We start from the raw sequence: 22,096 nt of genomic DNA, 5'->3' as shown, positions 1-22,096 counted from the left end.
AACTCTTCTGCAGGGGTTAGGTCTGGACCGTGTGGACCTCCACCTGTTTTTTGCTTGTCTGCCTTCTTATTAGCTTTAAAATTAATGTTTTTTATATTACATATGATTATTTATGTCAACAATTCTTTAAATAGTTCTATACCAATATTTACCAGTTTTAAGTATATTCTTGTAGTTCACTTTAACCTGTTCCCATGTTCTCCTTGTGCTCACGTTTGATCTGGAATTATGACATATTAAATAATAATTAATCTGGCACATAGGAAATGAAACGCTGCATTCAGTAAGTACAATGCACACTACTTAGCGTTTAATTTGTCGGCCACTTTTTGCCAGCCGTCTTTTCTGGTCTGGGCTGCTTTTGCAGTGTTACCCCTTGTGCATATTAAATCTTGAAATTCTTCATGTCCTACGAATAAAAGTCTTGCGCCGCGTGTGTGAAAAAAAAATGCACCCGTTCTTTTGTCATTTTGTTGCAGCCTATCAAAAAGTTGCTGATCATGTTTTCTAGACTCAATATATATGGGCTTTTCAATCAACGCGGGCGCGCGCCGCGTGCATTCATCTCGGATGATTAGATCCAGCTCGACTAATCTACTGCGTTTGAAAAACCAACCTATCCCGGATGAGTGTCACCAGCATTAATTTATCCAAGATGAGGCACCTGATCTCGGATGATTTAAGCGATGTATTGGATAAGTTAATGCCGGTAACACTCATCCGGGATAGGTCGGTTTTTCAAATGCAGCCGTGTAGTAGATTAGTCGAGCTGGATCTAATCATACGAGATGAATGCGCGCGCCCGCGCTGAGTGAAAAGCCCATATATATTGAGTCTAGAAAACATGATCAGCAAGTCTTTGATAGGCTGTAACAAAATGACGAAAGAACGGGCGCATTTTTTTTCACACACGCGGCACAAGACCTTTTATTCGAAGGACATGAAGAATTTCAAGATTTAATATGCACAAGGGATAACACTGCAAAAGCAGCCCAGACCAGAAAAGACAGCTGGCAAAAAGTGGCTGACAAATTAAACGCTAAGTAGTGTGCATTGTACTTACTGAATGCAGCGTTTCATTTCCTATGTGTCAGATTAATTATTATTTAATATGTCATAATTCCAGATCAAACATGAGCACAAGGAGAACATGGGAACAGGTTAAAGTGAAGTACAAGAATATACTTCAAACTGGTAAGTATTGGTATATAACTATTTAAAGAATTGTTGACATAAAGAATCATATATAATATAAAAAAACATTAATTTTAAAGCTAATAAGGAGGCAGACAAGCAAAAAACAGGTGGAGGTCCACGCGGTCCAGACCTAACCCCTGCAGAAGAGTTGGCTCTCCAGCAAAATGCCCATCGCCCTGTTTCTGAGGGCATTCCAGGGGGAAGCTCCTCCTCAGAACCAGTGGCAGGATGCAGTGGTCACTTCATTTCAGGTAAAGGATGGTCATTGCATATATTTGTCCTCCATGTGTGTCATAGGTATGTTCCATATAGCCCTCTTTTTTGTTGGGTCAGTTGCAGGGAATGTCATATCCCTTGAACCTGTATCTGACCAACGAGATATTGACGAAGGTCAAATATTTGATGAAGACACTGTGTCTGATTATTCATCAGGAAGAGAGGTACATTTTCCAAATAATGTTTTGATCAAACTCCACTCTGATCAGTCCCATGTGCCCCAATCACATTTTGAAATCCTGGTAATGAGAATGTTAGGCTGATTGTGAGATTCTTTATGGAACTGTGGGTGTTTTAGCCTGTGTATTACCTACATGCAATGGCATGATACGCCTCTTTTATTGTCTGCACACGCAAGTGTCCAGGAAACACAATGAAAACCCAAAGGAAATGTTTCAGAGCCAAACAGACTTCACGAATTGCCTGGCAAACTGCACTTTTCGATTGATGTTCCACATCGCCTACAGTATATAAAAATGTGCCGCTTGCAAGAAACCTCAAAGCAATGCATACTGTCTGTGTGATTGTGAGAGCCCGACTTCGCCGAGTTTGACTTCGAATATACGGAGCTAATAAATCTTTGAGGTACAATATTCCCCCTCGGCTAAAGCGGTATCTTTCGTACAGAATTTCCTCCGGGGGCAATAAAGGATCTTGCCGATCGCGCAAAACCCTCTTTATATGAAATTCTCTTCGTATAATTTACGCACCAATATCAATTGGTCGCTCGTTCATGAACGGCGAAGCCATGACTGGATGACTTCCACGCACCGTCACTGATCACGTGTGTAAACTAATCCTTGTTTACGCAGAACAAACCAGCTCCGAGCAGGTTTGCGGATTTGGATGTGTTGCTATGACAACACTTCCAGCAAGAGTTTCAAAAACCGACAGATCCAGGATCAGGCCAAATCGTCAACAATTACATCCGGATAAACGACTAATCCACGTACGAAAAATACCCCCCTGATCTGAATGGTTGTTTAAGGTCTTCTCCCAGGTCCGTCAAGCACTTGTATGTTTGCATAAAGTTACGGTAGTTGAAAGATATGAATTTTTGTTCCAGCACTGATATTTAGGGGGTAGTTCAAATAGAAAATATAGGGATAACATGAAATGTCATGTTTAAATTGACATCGTGGACCAATCCCTGCTAGCAACATTCATGCAATCAAACAACCTGACAATTCCCGTGTTGCTTTCAGGTGAGAAACTGGAATACTTTAGAGCTTTAGGAGCAAGCGGTTAAAGCTGAACAAAAGCATGATCTAAAAGTATGACTGATCACTATAATTTAGGGATAAATTAAATCCTACACACAGTATTTTGCTAGGAAGGGTGGTACAAGGAAGAACACTCGGGTGATCACGGAGGATGACCCCCAAACACTCAGCGCACTATGCAGATCTTGCCTGTTTTTATTAAACTTCAGTAAAACACTGGGAGTGGGGGCGGTGTTTGCCCCAAACAAAGTTTTCGTACATTTTTTTTTTTAAAGTCTCTTTCTTCGTTTTCATATTTTGGACACCCGGCATTGTCTGATGCAAAAAAAAAAAAAACTGCGGTTTGATTTGTAAAGTAAGTGACCAACAAAAGTGGCTATACAAAAGGAAAGGCGGTCATCTAAGTACGCTCGACAAACAAGCCAATCTCTTGCATTTCGCATTGTTGTGACGTCATCGCCCTATACTAAATATAGCCAGATACATCGGCTGTAGATACGTGTATTTAGCTTAACGATTTGAGTGGCTTTCGGGTTTTGAATGGATCCTCTTAGCTAAAAGGAGTGCATGGGCATTCTGTGATAAGTTGTTACCGTACTTGATACCATAGCAATTCAGTAACGCTCCTTACACGTAAAACTTGCATCGATGAACGAGGTATTGTCTAACAAAACAGGGCTATGCGATCGCCACCTTGTTTTGTTTTCTCTGTTTTAATCAAACGATATTTATCCAGTTAGCTCAGCCTCCTGGCTACTTTGTTTGCTAAACCATGGCCACGCCGCTAACTATGTATTCTCGGGGGGCGTGTGCGTTGGTATGCCAGTCAGCCAACTTCGACTGGGAAAACTTTATCCGGTTAACATGCTGCAGGAGACGGACGCGAGTTCACTTGGGAAGCTCAACGACTTACCCGACGACTCTTCGCTGATCGTGCCGTATCTGGGCAAACTAAGGAACGGAGCAGAAAAAGAGCTCGAGCGAGGGACTCGGGCTGACTTGTCGGATGCATTCTTGCTGAGATTTCTCCGAGCTCGAGATTTCGACACAGAGTTAGCGCTGAAGGTAAGCACGCTACCCGGCGCAGTAGGACACTATACAAGTTGCCTTGGTGGTCACTGGCCTGTGTGTTTTGCATGACATCACAGCTTGAAAGAAGTACGAGACGGCGGAATAGTTTTCAGGCCAGGGCATTAAACACCTGCAGCGGGTACTGGAGGTCTGCCAGTAGTGAAACGGCACTAAAGCAGAGGACGAATGTGCATTGTGTCTGTTGTGCAAGAAAAGCGAACTGTAGCAGTATTAAGCATTACTTATGCCTAACTAGGCAACAATTCAATATGAATAAGTAATCAGTCTCGCCAACTAAAGTCACTGATCGTGTTATATCAGTAGATCTCCAGTTTAGACATCAAATCAGGCGTTTTCAAAAATAGTTAAGCGCCTTTATCTACTACTTTTGTACAGAGTTTGAGGGAAACAATCGATTGTCGTCCTTGAACTAAAGTGCAATCGAACCAATCCGCATTGCGATAGCCCTCAAGCATAATATTTTCTGTTTTCAAAAAGCGGCCTCATTTGTACTGCTAACCTCACAAAAGCATACTTTATGCTTGATCGTTGGTACTTCCTATTAACGTTTCACACCATTAAAATACAAAATGTTATAAGGTGAAATAAATAAATTATATGTGCCATATTTCAAGTGGACTGGACATTGTGCAACCAAAGTTGATATGTCCTTACCACTGACAGATCAAGCAAGAACAAATAATGTGAACTTAGATGTTAGGATCATAGTGTGCAGCAACCCTCAATGCTGTGTAAAAGTTATAAATCATAGACTGGTGTCATATTGGTCCTTGGAGATGTGTATTTTTATATTCTATGGGAACGTGCAAGCAAGACTGTCATTCTACTGTACACATCTGTACTGTACACATCCATCTATGGAACATGGTTTTCTAATGCAGTACATTGATACTGGATAATAGCAATTTATTTTTGTTGCCCTGTTACAAATAGTATTTACAGACTACTAAAAAGTGAAAATGATCATGCAAGACAATGTCGGATGAAGGCTCCCCCATGGGCTTCAGGGTGTCAAAACGTAATAGCTCAGCCTCCCCTTGTGACACACCTATTCCCACATTATGAGCAGCACATAGGTCAATAATAAATCAGGTACAGTCATTAACGAAAAACAAAAATCAAAAACTTTATATTGGGTCAGCTTTACCTTCTTTTATTGTTAATTTGAGTATTGCAATAAATGTAAAAACTAATTGATGAGTACATGTGTGGCAAATCAACATTAGTCTGATAGTGCAGTTAACAAACATCAATTAAATATTTTTAACAGGTGTGTGCCTCTTAGTTGCAAAAAAGCTGACATGTAACCAGGGCTGTGGAGTCGGTAGATAAAACCTTCAACTCAGACCCCAACTCCTTAGTTTCCGGTACTTCTGACTCCTCTGTATTTAATATGCTAATGTATTTTCCATGTTGATTGAAGGAAGGCAACATACACATCATTTAACCACAGAACTACTGGCTAGGACTGTCTACCGTGTTGGCCTGTTTAAACAAAAGACAAGAACACACATCAGGCCATAGCACACACCTCCACCTACATCATTACACTTGTTTACACTCAAATTAACTTGTTAAACACATTATATCTGAAATAAAATGAAAACACTTTTTGTAATGTACCATAATCCAGATTACAATATGTGAATGTCAGGTTGTATAATAGCTCAGCTGAACTTCACACTAGTAGTAACACAACTATGCACTGGACTTTATTCTTACATTAGTGAAGTACTTAATTATGACTATTGTTTGTGAAATGGGACATTTGAACTTGCTGTATTTTTTTCGTTACAATTTAAATTTATTAGGAGTTGGAGTCTGTACATTTTTGCCGACCCCGACTCCAGGTACCCAAAATTGTCTCTGACTCCGACTCCTCAGCCCTGCATGTAACAAAGCTTTTGGGTTTACATATTTGCACCAAATGAAATAAAAGACCTCATAGGGAGTTAGTCATTTGGGTTTGGTGTTGTTTGATATGACGTATCCCCTACCACGGTTTTGTTGCCTTCTACATTGTTGTTCATGCTTATGTCAGTGACTCCACAGAACTGCAGTGCATATTAATGCTAAAGTTGAAGGAGGTAGTGATATCAGTCATTTTCTGACTATCTGTAAGGTCATTCTCATCAGTCACAACAGACTTGACAGAATGTGACTTATTTATTTCACATTACATTTACATTTATTTGTCTAGCAGATGCTTTTATCCAAAGCAACTTACAATGGAGGTCAGCATCATCAAGTATATATCAGTCTGGGAGACTATTTGGGGAAAAAGTGTTACAGGACAGGTTACAAATTAATCATAATAAGTAAGAACTCAGAACAAAATGCAAGCTAGTTACAATTCCTAGGTCACAAAAACCTAATAACTAATATCTGTTGGACAGAAATGCACCAAACAAGTCAGTCTTTAGACAATTTCTAAATACATTGTGTGAGTCAGAAGTTAAAAAGGAGAAGGGTAGCTCATATCACCAGCTAAAATCTATATAGATATAGAAATTTACCAGAAAAATAGAACTTCACAAGTGCCTCCATATACACATATACAGGTGCTGGTCATAAAATTAGAATATCATGACAAAGTTGATTTATTTCAGTAATTCCATCCAAAAAGTGAAACTTGTATATTAGATTCATTCATTACACACAGACTGATGTATTTCAAATGTTTATTTCTTTTAATGTTGATGCTTATAACTGACAACTAATGAAAGTCCCAAATTCAGTATCTCGGAAAATTAGAATATCAATTAAGACCAATGCAAAAAAAGGATTTTTAGAAATGTTGGCCAACTGAAAGGTATGAACATGAAACGTATGAGCATGTAGAGCATTCAATATTTAGTTGGGGCTCCTTTGGCCTGGATTACTGCAGCAATGCGGTGTGGCATGGAGTCGATCAGTCTGTGGCACTGCTCAGGTGTTATGAGAGCCCATGTTGCTCTGATAGTGGCCTTCAGCTCTTCTGAATTGTTGGGTCTGGCGTATTGCATCTTCCTCTTCACAATACCCCATAGATTTTCTATGGGGTTAAGGTCAGGCGAGTTTGCTGGCCAATCAAGAACAGGGATACCATGGTCCTTAAACCAGGTACTGGTAGCTTTGGCACTGTGTGCAGGTGCCAGGTCCTGTTGGAAAATGAAATCTACATCTCTATAAAGTTCATCAGCAGCAAGAAGCATGAAGTGCTCTAAAACTTCCTGGTAGACGGCTGTGTTGACCTTGGACCTCAGAAAACACAATGGACCAACATCAGCAGATGACATGGCACCCCAAACATTCACTAACTGTGGAAACTTTACACTGGACCTCACGCAACATGGATTCTGTGCCTCTCCTCTCTTCCTCCAGACTCTGGGACCTTGATTCCAAAGGAAAATGCAAAATTTACTTTCATCAGAGAACATAACTTTGGATCACTCAGCAGCAGTCCAAAGGCGAGACTCTCTGATGCTGTCCCTTGTTCAAGAGTGGCTTGACACAAGGAATGCGACAGCTGAAACCCATGTCTGTGCGTGGTGGTTCTTGAAGCACTGACTCCAGCTGCAGTCCACTCTTTGTGAATCGCCCCCACATTTTTGAATAAGTTTTGTTTCACAATCCTCTCCAGGGTGCGGTTATCCCTATTGCTTGTACACTTTTTTCTACCACATCTTGTCCTTCCCTGCGCCTCTCTATTAATGTGCTTGGACATAGAGCTCTGTGAACAGCCAGCCTCTTTAGCAATGACCTTTTGTGTCTTGCCCTCTTTGTGCAAGGTGTCAATGGTCGTCTTTTAGACAACTGTCAAGTCAGCAGTCTTCCCCATGATTGTGTAGCCTACAGAACTAGAATGAGAGACCATTTAAAGCCTTTTGCAGGTATTTTGAGTTAATTAGCTGATTAGAGTATGGCACCAGGTGTCTTCAATATTGAACCTTTTCACAATATTCTAATTTTCCGAGATACTGAATTTGGGACTTTCATTAGTTGTCAGTTATAATCATCAAAATTAAAAAGAAATAAACATGTGAAATACATCAGTCTGTGTGTAATGAATGAATCTAATATACAAGTTTCACTTTTTAATGGAATTACTGAAATAAATCAATTTTGTCATGATATTCTAATTTTATGACCAGCACCTGTAAGTGCTGTCCTATTTGCCTACTCTATAGGTAAGAATCTGAACTGAATATGCGCTGTTATGGAGAACCAATGCCATGATCTAGGAAAAAGCATGACGTGTTCTTGCTTCAGCTGGTTGAATACCACATGCACTGCAGCATTTTGAATGATTTGCAAGCTGCTTGATGACACATGCTGGTACTCCTGCCAGCAGAAAGTTACAGTAGTCCAGATGTGACAAGTCCAAAGGCTAAACCAGGTGTTGTGCTTAATGCTCTGTCAGATACGGTCTGATTTTGCTGATGAGTTTGAATCTGCAAATCCAAGAGACTGCAACAGCAACATCCTTGAAGGACAGCTGGTCATCAGTCATTACCCCAAGGTTAAATATTGAGATGTTATCGATAATGGGTCAAGCTAAACAGAAGATGGAGTGCTGAAAAGATTGGCAAGCTGGGACAACAAGAAAAGTCTGTCTTTTCCAGTTAATCTGGAAATGGTGTTCCTTCATTCAGTTTGTAAAATCAGAGAGACGTGCAGAGATTCTAGCAGATACCATGTGTTCCTCTGGAGAGAATGACAGGTACAACTGTGTCATTGGCACAATGCAGCACTCATAAGAAAACACTGGAACATGGTGATAAGTCTTAGTAAGGTTTATTTTTTCTTAAAGCTACAATGTCAGGTAAAACATCTGACAAAAGAGTGTTCTTTGCTTCTCTTTTTTTTTTTTAGTTTTCCTTAGATGCACCACTTAGTCATCATTTTGAACAACAGTTCACTTTGTCGCTTTCTCTTTTGTGGTACAGCAACACAGTCTCATAACAGTGACCTATGAGACACCTGCTGTGATCGTGCCTTACCCACCTCACAGTTTTCTTTTAAAAAACATTTTATTAGGTTTGATTAGATAGGTTTATAATCATGAGGATCGAAGTATGGTTGGGTTGGGTTCTGCATAACAGGTTGTTGTGAGTGTCTGTAGGCAAAAACATTGACTTTTCACGTTATTAGATTTCTTTCCTTTTTGCATTTGCTAAGGCCTCTTGGCAAGCAGGGCCCCAGGGTGTGTGCCTAAGTCACTCTGAAGGTAGATCCAGGTGTGCTGCCAGAGCTCTGACATACAGTGTCCCAATGAGCACAGTGGCCTCCATCATCCATAAGTGGAAGAAGTTCGAAACCACCAGGACTCTTCCTACAGCTGGCCGGCCATCTAAACTGAGCGATTGGGGGAGAAGGGCCTTAGTCAGGGAGGTGACCAAGAACCCGATGGTCACTCTGTCAGAGCTGCAGAGGTCCTCTGTGGAGAGAGGAGAACCTTCCAGAAGGACAACCATCTCTGCAGCAATCCACCAATCAGGCCTGTATGGTAGAGTGGCCAGACAGAAGCCTCTCCTTAGTAAAAAGCACATGGCAGCCCGCCTGGAGTTTGCCAAAAGGCACCTGAAGGACTCTCAGACCATGAGAAAGAAAATTCTCTGGTCTGATGAGACAAAGATTGAACTCTTTGGTGTGAATGCCAGGCGTCACGTTTGGAGGAAACCAGGCACCGCTCATCACCAGGCCAATACCATCCCTACAGTGAAGCATGGTGGTGGCAGCATCATGCTGTGGGGATGTTTTTCAGCGGCAGGGACTGGGAGACTAGTCAGGATAAAGGGAAAGATGACTGCAGCAGTGTACAGAGACATCCTGGATGAAAACCTGCTTCAGAGCGCTCTTGACCTCAGACTGGGGCGACAGTTCATCTTTCAGCAGGACAACGACCCTAAGCACACAGCCAAGATATCAAAGGAGTGGCTTCAGGACAACTCTGTGAATGTCCTTGAGTGGCCAAGCCAGAGCCCAGACTTGAATCTGATTGAAATCTCTAGAGAGATCTTAAAATGGCTGTGCACTGACCCTTCCCATCCAACCTGATGGAGCTTGAGAGGTGCTGCAAAGAGGAATGGGCGAAACTGGCCAAGGATAGGTGTGCCAAGCTTGTGGCATCATATTCAAAAAGACTTGAGGCTGTAATTGCTGCCAAAGGTGCATAGACAAAGTATTGAGCAAAGGCTGTGAATACTTACGTACATGTGATTTCTCAGTTTTTTTATTTTTAATAAATTTGCAAAAACCTCAAGTAAACTTTTTTCATGTTGTCATTATGGGGTGTTGTGTGTAGAATTCTGAGGAAAAAAATGAATTTAATCTATTTTGGAATAAGGCTGTAACATAACAAAATGTGGAAAAAGAGATGCGCTGTGAATACTTTCCGGATGCACTGTAGAACAAAAGCTGTATACGCATTTACCCTTTACTAGCTTGACTATACAGGTTTCCTGTATTATCATTATGTTTACAATTCAGAGTTAAAACGCTTTTCCAGCAAACTGCATTACTGTTATTGCTGCTTGCTTCTAATAAAGTTGTCCTCCACCTGAAATAGTCTAATGCCAACTGACTATCATATCGACATCTGAAAAGCTCAGTTAGCTGTGCTTTCAAATCTCACTTGGCAGCTCATCATTTCTTCCTCTCTTACTTTTTACTTCATCATATATGTAAATTCATTTTTCCAACCAGCTGTTCTGTAGTAATCCTTATCACCTGAAGCACTTCCGGGTGGGCTATAAGAAGAACCTGCAGCCACTACTCGAGGCGCCAGAGTCGGGAGGAGGAGGACAAAGCTGCCTGGGAGGAGTGGAGGAGGTTGAGGAGGAGGAAGAAGAAGAAGTGTGTGGTGTTTTGGTGTTTTGTTTTCTGTTTAGTGTGTTTTGGGGACTGTGTAGGGCCGGTGGGACACAGGGAAGACATGCCCCATGGGTGAAGAAGAAATAAATCTTTTTAATTTTTATGTGCCTCTGGTGTAAGTCTGTGTCGGGTTGGCGCCAACCAAGTGCTTCTGCCACACTTGGTAAATATTAAATACAAAGTTAAGACAAGAGTGATATATTATTTTATAAAACTAGGGGGCTCTGCCCCCTGCTCGCCAACCCCTGTGTTTGGTTTACCGGATATACAATTTATTTTTTGTATAGCCCAAAATCACACAAGAAGTGCCGCAATGGGCTTTAACAGGCTCTGCATTTTGACAGCCCCCCCAGCCTTGACCCTCTAAGAAGACCAGAAAAAACTCCCAAAAAAAAAACCCTTGTAGGGAAAAAATGGAAGAAACCTAGGGAAAGGCAGTTCAAAGAGAGACCCCTTTCCAGGTAGGTTGGGTGTGCAGTGGGTGTCCAAAAGAAGGGGGTCAATACAATACATAGAACAGAATAAATCCTCAATACAGTATAAAAATAAAAATTCTAGAAGTACGGAGTAGAATTTCACATTAGATGATATCACATAGGGTGGCACGGTGGCGCAGTGGTAGCGCTGCTGCCTCGCAGTTAGGAGACCTGGGTTCGCTTCCTAGGTCCTCCCTGCATGGAGTTTGCATGTTCACCCCATGTCTGCGTGGGTTTCCTCCGGGCGCTCCGGTTTCCTCCCACAGTCCAAAGACATGCAGGTTAGGTGGATTGGCGATTCTAAATTGGCCCTAGTGCATGCTTGGTGTGTGGCTGTGTTTGTGTGTGTCCTGCGGTGGGTTGGCACCCTGCCTGGGATTGTTTCCTGCCTTGTTGGCTGGGATTGGCTGCAGCAGACCCCCGTGACCCTGTGTTCGGATTCAACGGGTTGGAAAATAGATGGATGGATGATATCACATAATATGATTTGGACTTGTTTTAAGTCCTGGAGACCTCATTCATCAAGCTGCCTCCCCCATTTTGCCATTCCACATCCGAAATTTCGCTAATCCGATGAAAGGTCCCCTCATTCCTACGTCCCCATTCATCAGGGATGACTTTACCTTAGACAGGCAGTCTACAATTTAAAGAGATTGTTATTTTCTTGTGAATTGTTACATATGCTTTATTTTCACTTTTACTTTAAAAACTTTTGTAAAAATAATACTTGTTTGTTTATTTCCTGCCTCGCGCGTGGTTACATCTCTTTCTTCCCAGACGTATAATACTGCTCGTGTTGTGAAGGGTGTTGCAGCTGAACGTACGCTAAGGATATGCCTTTGGATCACTTGCTGTCTTTTTGCAGCTTGCTAGCTGCCCCTTCTGCCTGTCGCATGTTGTTGTTTTAAGAGCTCGTGCACATGATGCTTGCTTGCCAAAAGCAATCCAACAACTGCTAGCTTAGAGATCTGTTGACTTGTTTTAAATGATTGCTCACTGCCTGGTCTCGCGTGACGTTGTAAAAGCAATACCTGTCTTTTATTTCTGGCTGCGGGCGTGGCTGAATTCTTTCTTGCAGGATGTATAATGCTGCTCGCTTTCGGTTGGGGTAGCTGCTGTCGCGCGGCCTTTCAATCTTTAGGGTCGTTTAGTCGTCGACGTTTCATTTCTACCCTATTCATTTCATTTCTACTGTATTGACCTTATACACTTTATATGCACTGAGAGCCATGGAGCTGTGTGTGCTGCGTGACTGCCTTTACACTACTGATTTTTTTTTCTGCCCGTGGTCTTATCTTGTAAGTAGGGCATGTTTTGCACTGTGGCAAGTGTCTTTGGTCTCGCGTGTCTTTAAAATTGTCCTCTGAGAGGATCACGTATCGTAGCCTTGCATTTACTTTCCATTCCAGGATTTTCGTTTATATATAGAGAGATATGTTATGGACACTGTGAACATAGAACACATGTAGCAAGTGACATTGCCAGGCTTGTTTATTATCTTTTATGATTTTGTACAATTTTGATTTTGTATAGTACATGACAGGTGATGCAACTTTGTTTTTATTATTAATGGTTGTTAGCGGTCAGTCTTGTCACATCACAGGTGGACTCACACACTCACTTACTCTAGACACTTCCTTCCAGAACTTTATCTGAAAATATCAAACAAAATCTGTACATGGTAGAGTGATTGGTTGAACAAAGAAGTCTTTACATAACTTTTGAAGTGTCACCTATGATGTGAACATTTCACTATGATCATGAAAACTACTCCGTGTTCCAGGATGAATTTTTTTTTTTTTTTTCAAAATTGGATCTTGCCTTCTGGGCTTAAGTTTTTAATTTGATTTCCAAATTTGTGAAGGTGCAAACTGCTCAGAGTGTTGTAAAAAGTGATTTTGCTTTTATTAGTGATGGATATCTGTCCAATTTATATTGGTCTGAAAGCAAAAATGCTACACTGCACATCCTTCCAAATGATTGAATTCAGCTATTTCAGCCACGCCTTTCGTAACAGGTGAATAAACTCAAGCACATAGACATGCAATCTCCATTGACAAACATTGACAGTAGAATGAGTCATTCTGAAGAGCTCAGTGAATTTAAATGTGTCACTGCCATAGGATGGCATTTTGCCACAAGTCATTTCATGAAATTTCTACTGTGCTAGATCTGCACTTGTTAATTGCAAGTGCTATTATTATGAAGTGGAAGCATCTAGGCATAACAACAACTGAGTGTGGTAAACCACACAAACTCACAGACAGAGCTTGCCAAATTCTGAAAGCACTTAGTACATAAAAATTGCTAATCCAGTGTTTCATCACTCAGAACAGCGTTCCAAACTGCCTCTGGAAGCAACATCAGCACAGGAACTGTGTGTTGGGATCTTCATGAAATGGGTTTCCATGGACGAGCAGCTGCACATAAACCTAAGATCACTATATGCAATACAAAGTACTGTAGATAGTAGTGTAGATCATGCCACCATTGGACTCCGGAGTAGTGAAAATGTGTTGTCTGGAGTGATGACTCACACTTCACTATGTGGCACTTTTATCAAAAAAATCTGTCTTTAGAGAAAGCCAGGAGAACGCTACTTTGCGGAATACATAGTGCCTGCCATAAAGTGGGTAAGAGGGATAGTGGTCTGGGGCTGTTTTTAAGTGTTTAGGCCAGGCTGCTTGGCTCCAGTAATGCTGCAGCATACAAAGACATTTTAGACAACAGTGCGTCTCCAACTTTATGGCAGCAGATTGTGGAAGGCGTTTTCTTGTTTCATCATGATTGTGCCCCTGTGTTGAAAGCATTCCCATGAAGATAGGTTGTGATGAGTTTATTGAGGAGGAACTCAAGTGGCCTGCACACAGCCCTGACCTCAAATTATATCATGATCCACGTCTTCTCATCCAACATTAGCACCTTACCTCACAGATGCTCTTTTGGCTGAATGGGTACAAATTGGCACATTCCGTGCCAAGTCCTCTTCTTATGCCACAATCAAAAGATGGGATGTAGAGTTACATTGTAGCAGGACATCTCTCAAAAATCTTGTTACTTTGGAACAAATCATAATAAAGAATGTGAGTATATGGGACGTGGCAGACACTTTAGGTATTAGTCAGGGTTGATTGAAACCTTCAGTCAGAATATTGACTCATCATTGCAGAACTGAGAATCTTGAGCTAATGATTTTGGATTATAGAAATCTGAGAAGAATTTCATATGGATTGCATACAGTATGTTACTAAGATGCAGAGTTCAAATAACAGTCGAAACAAAGGAAGCAAGATGATTCTCAGGCCGGATAGTGAGCTCAATGTCTTCACATGCTTGATGCACTGTAGTTGCAGAACAAGAGTTTTCAAGATCATTGTGATATAGTCCTGACTTGTTAGTAACTTTTTATAACAAGCCTAGATCAAAGAAGAAATATTTCAACCTTCAAAACCCTTACAAAGAAAAAAATCAAACATGGGTATTCTTAAACTGCATCTGAATCCTTGTTTTATGGTTTATATTTTATTATATTAAATACTGTATAAACAAAGAGTACCACATTTAATCATAACCTATGTGTTTGTATATACAGTGGAACCTCGGTTCACGACCATAATTCATTCCAAAACTCTGGTCGTAAACCGATTTGGTTGTGAACCAAAGCAATTTCCCCCATAGGATTATATGTAAATACAATTAATCCATTCCAGACCATATGAATTGTATGTAAATATATATATATTTTTAGTTTTTAAGCACAAATATAGTTAATCAAACCATAGAATGCACAGCGTAATAGTAAACTAAATGTAAAAATATTGAATAACACTGAGAAAACCTTGAACAACAGAGAAAACAAACACTGCAATAGTTTGCGCTATAGCGCTACCAACCACTGGCTAAAAACACTTTTTTTAATGAGTTTTAAGCACAGGGAAAAAAATGAACATTTGAAAAAAATCTGTAATTTAATAAACCACCAAGAAAAGTAACATTGCAACAATGCACACTACAAACCGATCGCTGTAAACAGAAGAAGAAGTGAAAACAAAATCAAGCCCAGTGCATTCTTTAACTGCCTTTCCTACCTTATGCGTCCAGCTCTCTCTCTCACGCTGCCTGTGTGTGTGCGTCTGTCTCTCTCTCGCGCTGCCTGTGTGTGTGCACGGCTCTCTCTTGCTCTGTGTGTGTGTGCGTCTGTCTCTCTCTCGCGCAGGCTGTGTGTGTGCGCAGCTCTCTCTCGAGCTGCCTGTGTGTGTGCGTCTGTCTCTCTCTCGCGCTGCCTCTGTGTGCGTGTGTGTGCGTGTGCGTGTGTGTGTCTCGCTCTCTCTCTCTCTTGCTCCTGCACAGGAAATGCACAGGGAAAGACTGAACATGTTCAAACCAAAAGGGAAACTGGCTTGTTCGTATACCGAGTGTGTGGTCGTGAACCGAGGCAAAAGTTTGGTGAACTTTTTGGTCGTAAACCGATTTGTACGTGTACTGAGACGTTCATGAACCGAGGTTCCACTGTAATATTCTATAAACATATACAGTAAATACTAATATATATATATGCAGTAAATGCTAAATATATACTGTATGTGTATATATATATATATATATATATATATATATATATATATATATATATATATACACACATATATAGTGAATGACGGCACGATAAAGAAAAGAAGAGTTGGGGCACCAGTGGGTGAGCCTGTTTAATGTCCAATCTGACTATCGGGTAAAGGAAAGAAGAATACGTCAATGCTGATGGTAAGGTTTAGCTGTCTAGAGACATCTGTTCTCATTGAAGGCTAGGTTCAAAATGATGAGGATGTCCTGGGTGAGGTGATTTAAGAAGGTACAGTAGGCAGAAGTGTAAGGGTCAGAGTGACCACTGTTCTGGGCAGAAGTGGCATCATTCGTCCTACAGATAGTTCTTCTCGATTCTACACACAGAAACTGTGTTAATGGCAGTTTCACAAAAAAAAAATCCTTCCCCGCTTAATTAGCTGACCCCGTACCTGTTACATACACCTTAAGCTCATATATAAAAACACTACTACTTCCTCCAGAACAGCCTGAACAACTTTACTTTTTCACTACAGAGGACCATCAAGTTTCTGGAAATATTGTATAAGCATATAGTCCATTCTGACCTGTAATCCCAGCACTTTTTCTTCGGCCACACATTCATGACATGAATGTCTCATTTAATTAGTACTGAAAGGCTCTGTATTAAAGTGAGATCTGGGGATTATGAAGGTCAATGCAGTAAACTGAAGTCACTATCATATTCATGAAATCAGCATAGGTAATGCATGCCTTGTGAAATCCAGTTGAAAACAGGACAATGCTTTGCAACACTCTGGCATTCAAATTACACCCAACTGGTGTTAAGAAGAATATAGTAAAACTCCTCCACACCATTACACTGCCACCACCACCAGCCTATACTCTCAGTACATAAAAATAGAAAAACTCGTTTGTACAGGATATTTATAAGTTGAGATTCCAACTGTCATATACCAGCTATATTTTGACATGTATCATTCTATGAGTAAACAGCTGAAGGTTAATTCCAGGTCAAAAATAACACAAATTTCAGAACAATTCATCCAACCTGAAATTCAAGAAGTTTAATTTGAGAGAATTCTGTATTGTCATACGATTCACAGTGTTACCAATTATGTTATGCGCCTAACCGGTGGATATCAGAAGTCTGTAATTGCATATATCATGTTGTAAGCAACAATACTTAAGTGAAAACAAAATGGCCATGTTCAGGAAATGTAACAAGTAATCTGGCTAACCTGAGTCCACAAGCCTATGTAGTAGAATGACTCGCAGTACCAAAAACTCCACCTAAATCTTGCCTGTTTAGTAAGCAGCTGGAAGGTACAAAAGGTTATCTTATCTCTCTATTATAAAAAAAAAAAAAAAATTGGGATGAGACAAGACTTTTTTTCCTGCAACGAGATGTGATCTTTTGTAGAGAGACAGAGAGACGGTTTCACGTCCCGCGAGACGGTCAAATCACGTCATACTTACAACCTTTGGAATCAAGTCCCGTCATCTAACCTCTCAGTTGTTGGAATGCTTTTAGCAGACACACTTGCTGTGCTCTTATCTCTTAAACATTTGGGGCTGGAAAAAGACAAAGTAGAACGTCATAAGTAATTAAAAAATGTTGGTGCGATACATATGCAGAGCAGGTTAGAGATAATGAAAGTGGATAAATTCGAAAGTCTAAAAAAAATATAGTAAAGATCGTATTAGCAGAAAATATTACTCGGTGAAATAACCGAACAACGAAAAGAGATCAAATAGTGTCTGAGGATGTCTGGGGGAGAAGAGAGACAAAGCAGTGAGACAAAAGGACAGTTGCCATATAGGCTTTTAAACGTTTGAAGCACCGCACAAAATGCAGATCACACGGCACGGCGGCAGCAGCAGCAGCAAGCCAGCAGCTGATCGAGCAAAGAGGAGGTTAAAAAAAAAACCTGTGTTTGTGTCTCATTGTATCACAGTTTCGGAGGAGCGACCACATCTCCTTGCAGTGCGTTCAGCCCCCCTCTTCACAATGGCGCGTAGCGGTGGCAGGGGGTGAGGGGGGCTAGGGTTGGCAAGCGAAGCGAGCATGGGGCAAAGCCCCCTAGTATTGAATATTATCAATTTCAAAATTAAGTTAACCAGTTAATCTGTGTTCTTTTATTTGTTTGTTACTTTTAATAATTAAACAACTGGTTGAAAATTTTGAAGATTAACATTTCTGACAATACTGCGGTGGGTTGGCACCCTGCCCGGGATTGGTTCCTGCCTTGTGCCCTGTGTTGGCTGGGATTGGCTCCAGCAGACCCCCGTGACCCTATGTTCGGATTCAGTGGGTTGGAAACTGGATGGATGGATGGATTTCTGACAATACTTAATGATTGATGTATTATGCAAGATCCTTGTATCAAACAAGCATTTAATTGCACATTTTTGTCTTTTTCACAGCTCCTGATTAATTATTATAGGTGGAGGAATGAATGTCCTGAAATAAGTGCCAATCTGCAGCCCTCTACAGTGTTGGGCCTCCTACAAAATAACTACCATGCAGTTTTGAAATTTAGAGATACCAACGGGAGTAGAATTTTGGTTTATAGAATAGGTAAGCAATTTTATACTAATTTAATATAACATATCATTTCCATACTAGTAGAATTTACTGCTTGACAGTTTTTTAATATATTTTTAGTTCAGCAAAATAAAACCACTGAGGCAATGCTCTTTTCTTACAAATCTGTAATTAAGCCTTGGTCATGAATTTCTTTACAATGCTTTGTTGAAATGTTTTAAAACAAAAATGATAATAGTGAGAAACTGTGATCTGGAAGCCACTGTGGCAAAGTAAACAGGTTTTCATTGACTAAAATATAGCAGTGAGCATATCATCTAGGCATTTGTGAAATTATCAAGCAGAGTAGTGCCATTGAATCCTCATTTTGTAGTCACTCTTTAAAAAAAAAAAAAAAATGTCCTTTCACTATCTGCAGCATTGATGAATAGACATCAAAGTTTACAACTTATAAAAAGTATTGTAGATTTATCTAGTTTGAGCACAATATAGAAACTATACCAAGCTCATTAATGCATCTTCTAGTCAAAGTGAACAGAAAATTTCAGTTTCCCTCATGTTGGTTAATTTATCTGTGTATAACTTTTTAAAAGACGTACAGGGCAGAATATATCAATGTAGTGTGCGGAACTTTCACAGGAAAGAAAGTGATGCTCAAGAGATAATGACAAGGATGGACAAATGCTGAAACACCATTCGACTATTTTTGTGCCTGCTTTGTGCAATTTAAGGGTTGCAGGAGCTGTTGTCTATTCTGGCAGCTTTTAGCATAAGGAGAGAATCAATCCCGGATGTGATGTCAGTCCATCACAGGGTTCACACACAAATATACACTTGTACTCACTAGTATGGGGCCAGTTTAGAGTTTGACATTAACCTGACACACATGCCTTTGGAACTTTAAAATACATTGTAAATCCATCCATCCATTTTTAAATCTACTCCTGGTCATAGGGAAAGGAGACTATCTTGGCAACATCGGTTGTAAGGTACTTCTCGCCAAGAATGGGGTGTCATTCCATTTCTGGACACATTCATACATACATCTATATTCACTCATACAAGGTGCATTTGTAAACGGCAAATATTACACTGTATAATCCAAAGAGGGGGGATAGTGAGGTACAATTAAAGTTGCAATTGTTTGACAATTATGAATATAAGTAAGATTTTTGAGGTTATGTGTCTATTAAAGCACAGGCAATATCATTCAGTATAGTTATGGAAATATGTTATTGTTTCATCAGATTTGTTCTGCTTATTCATGTTAATTACTTGTATTAATAATATGCAAAAGATGATATGAGAGATAATGTTACGTTATACTTAAAAAAAATTAACAACTAATACATTGCCTGTAATACACATTGCAAACATTGTAGATAATGTAAAACAACTAATTGTTTTAGTCATCAATATCATTATGTATTCATTCAGTATCCAACTTACATTAACTTCTGAGACTGTTCTCATTTGTAGTTCACTTGCTCTTAAAAAGAACAATATGAGTGGAAGCAGATAAGTCTGTCCCATATAACTAAAACATATATTTTCAAATATTTTATTACATTTATTTTAGCTCCAAATTGGATGTATGTATAAGAGTGCCCTGTCATGTATTGGTGCTCCCTCTGGGGTTGAGTTTTACTTTGAGACACACACAGAAACCTTGTAAGCCTGAATCTGGATGAATGGATGGGCATTGCAATTTGGTGTAGAGAACAAGAAAGAATAGTTTGACGTGAAAAGGTTCAAGATATTAAAAAAAAAAACAGTATAGTCTTTTTATACAGTATATATGATTTACATATAACAATAGTAGTGCCTGACACTAAATTATACTTAATAGTATAATTAATAGTATAATTAGATGCACAAACATGTACTGTATGCTGAGCCTGGAGTCTTTTACTCAAATTTATAGTCTTTGTGCATACCAGGGTGTTTTTCTTTAGAAAATATTGCATAAGATACTTCTATTGCCTCCTGTTATTAATGTGCTGATCTTGAATAAGTGCTATTTTGATTATACTGTATGTATAATTTTATGTTTTATAGGACAATGGGACCCGAAACTCTTCACAGCTTATGAAGTTTTTCGTGTCAGCCTCATCACTTCTGAACTAATTGTGCAAGAGACAGACACTCAGAGAAATGGGCTTAAAGCAATCTTTGATTTAGAAGGTTGGCGGTTTGCCCATGCTTTTCAGATTACTCCATCACTGGCTAAAAAAATCTCAGCAGTGCTTACTGTAAGTTTTATATATGAACAATTTATTTTTCCTGTTCAATTTCCATTGTTGATTTTGTAGGAAATTAATTAAATCTCTTGTATACAACTCTTAGTTGGATTTCACTACATTTATGACACTTGGGTTTGCAAAGTTTATTGGTTATTTAGTAATAAATTCTGTATAACCTCACTTAGGTGATTTAACATGTTGTCAAAAATGTATACAGAGTAGTAAATGGCTCATTGGTTCAGTGAAGAAGATCCTTGTTCTTGAACTGCTTTATAAATTCTTATGGGATCCTTATGAGATTATTTTCTCAGTCATCATGTTTATGCAATATATGATATGCAACTACAACAACTTATTTCTGGTATTGCACTCTTCACTGAGTGTAGACGCAGAGTGATGAGAAACAACTGTTATTCAAAACACAAGTATAGATTATACTAACCCCTAAATACAGAAGTAGTACACAGAAAAATACAGATATGTCAGAGCACACAGAGAACAAGGTAGAAACTTATTAAACACAAATGGAAAGCAACAATATCTGTCCATTAATTAATTGATAAACCATGGCCAGTTAACAATGGAGGAGATCAAAACTTTAAAAGCGTCAAAAAGAAAGTCACAGTCCTGATCACCTCAGTCAACTGGATAACTACCCGTTCCTGGTTTTCCTGTAGTGGAGTCTGTACTGGCCATCCAGTCTAAAGAGAGAGTCTTTCCAATGCTCCTTTATCTGAGATGACTTTCCCATACACAGGAGAGCAACCTAGCGGTAGATTACTGTCACCAAGTCCACATCAAGATACCAAGAAGAGAAACAAAATAGAGGAGGGTCGGTATTGGTTTATAAATGTTGTATTGCTTATATTTCTGTACAAATGAATAACAAGCAGTAATGCAGCTTGCACGGATAATCAGCAGCTCTAGTCAGGGTATGCTACACTAAAGTAATAACTATTCAGCTTTAACAGCATAAAAAATTCAAAAGCACATACTGTAAATGAAGATATCAACTTGTGCAGCATTTTGGTAATAGATGATGCTGAACTAGTGGGCTATTTTTTTTATTTTTTTATTTTAACCTCCTTAGCGTTAGACCCGAGCATCACTCGGGCTGTAAATACAGTGCTTAAATGCGTTAGTCCCAAGTGCCACTTGGGCAATGGCATAGACACGTCTTGTGTTAAGACCCGAGGTTTACTTGGGCTGTAAAAGTGCCAACATTGTTAGTGCCAAGAATTACCCAGACCACAGTGTAGATATGTGTTCTCCTAGCCTCATAATGGCATCTGTTAAGAAACGCCTCTCATCAGAGTGATGATGAAGTGAATCTGTCTTCAGGCAGTAAAATTGAAATGGTCAGTGAAATCGAATTCTGGGAATCTAAAAGTGACACTCATGTTACACACACAAGTGCAGTGTGCTGTTCATATTATCATTATTATTATTATTCATTATTTTTATTATTTGTATCATTATTATACTTTCTACACTTCTTTAGTACTTTTAGTGTTTTGCATGTTTTACATTAGAAAGATGAGATTTAATAAAAATGTAATATTTCAAGCCAAAACATGCATCACTTTTTACATGTTTTTTTGAGAAAAAATGTAACGCTGAGGAGGT

General features: G+C 39.6%; 1 protein-coding gene across 1 annotated transcript in view; it reads left to right on the top strand.

Annotated features, from left to right (window-relative positions):
* The first annotated feature begins 3,500 nt into the window (after nucleotides 1-3,500).
* The window catches only part of ttpa (tocopherol (alpha) transfer protein), a 38,695-nt gene continuing 20,099 nt past the window's right edge, over nucleotides 3,501-22,096 (top strand). The window contains exons 1-3 of the mRNA XM_028803570.2: nucleotides 3,501-3,761; nucleotides 18,107-18,260; nucleotides 20,286-20,479. Coding sequence (XP_028659403.1) covers nucleotides 3,516-3,761; nucleotides 18,107-18,260; nucleotides 20,286-20,479 — 594 coding nt within the window. The 5' untranslated portion in view covers nucleotides 3,501-3,515. The remainder of the gene's footprint in view (nucleotides 3,762-18,106; nucleotides 18,261-20,285; nucleotides 20,480-22,096) is intronic.

This window comes from Erpetoichthys calabaricus, chromosome 6, assembly GCF_900747795.2.
Source record: "Erpetoichthys calabaricus chromosome 6, fErpCal1.3, whole genome shotgun sequence".
NCBI lineage: Eukaryota > Metazoa > Chordata > Cladistia > Polypteriformes > Polypteridae > Erpetoichthys > Erpetoichthys calabaricus.
This window is presented reverse-complemented; position numbering and strand designations above follow the sequence as displayed.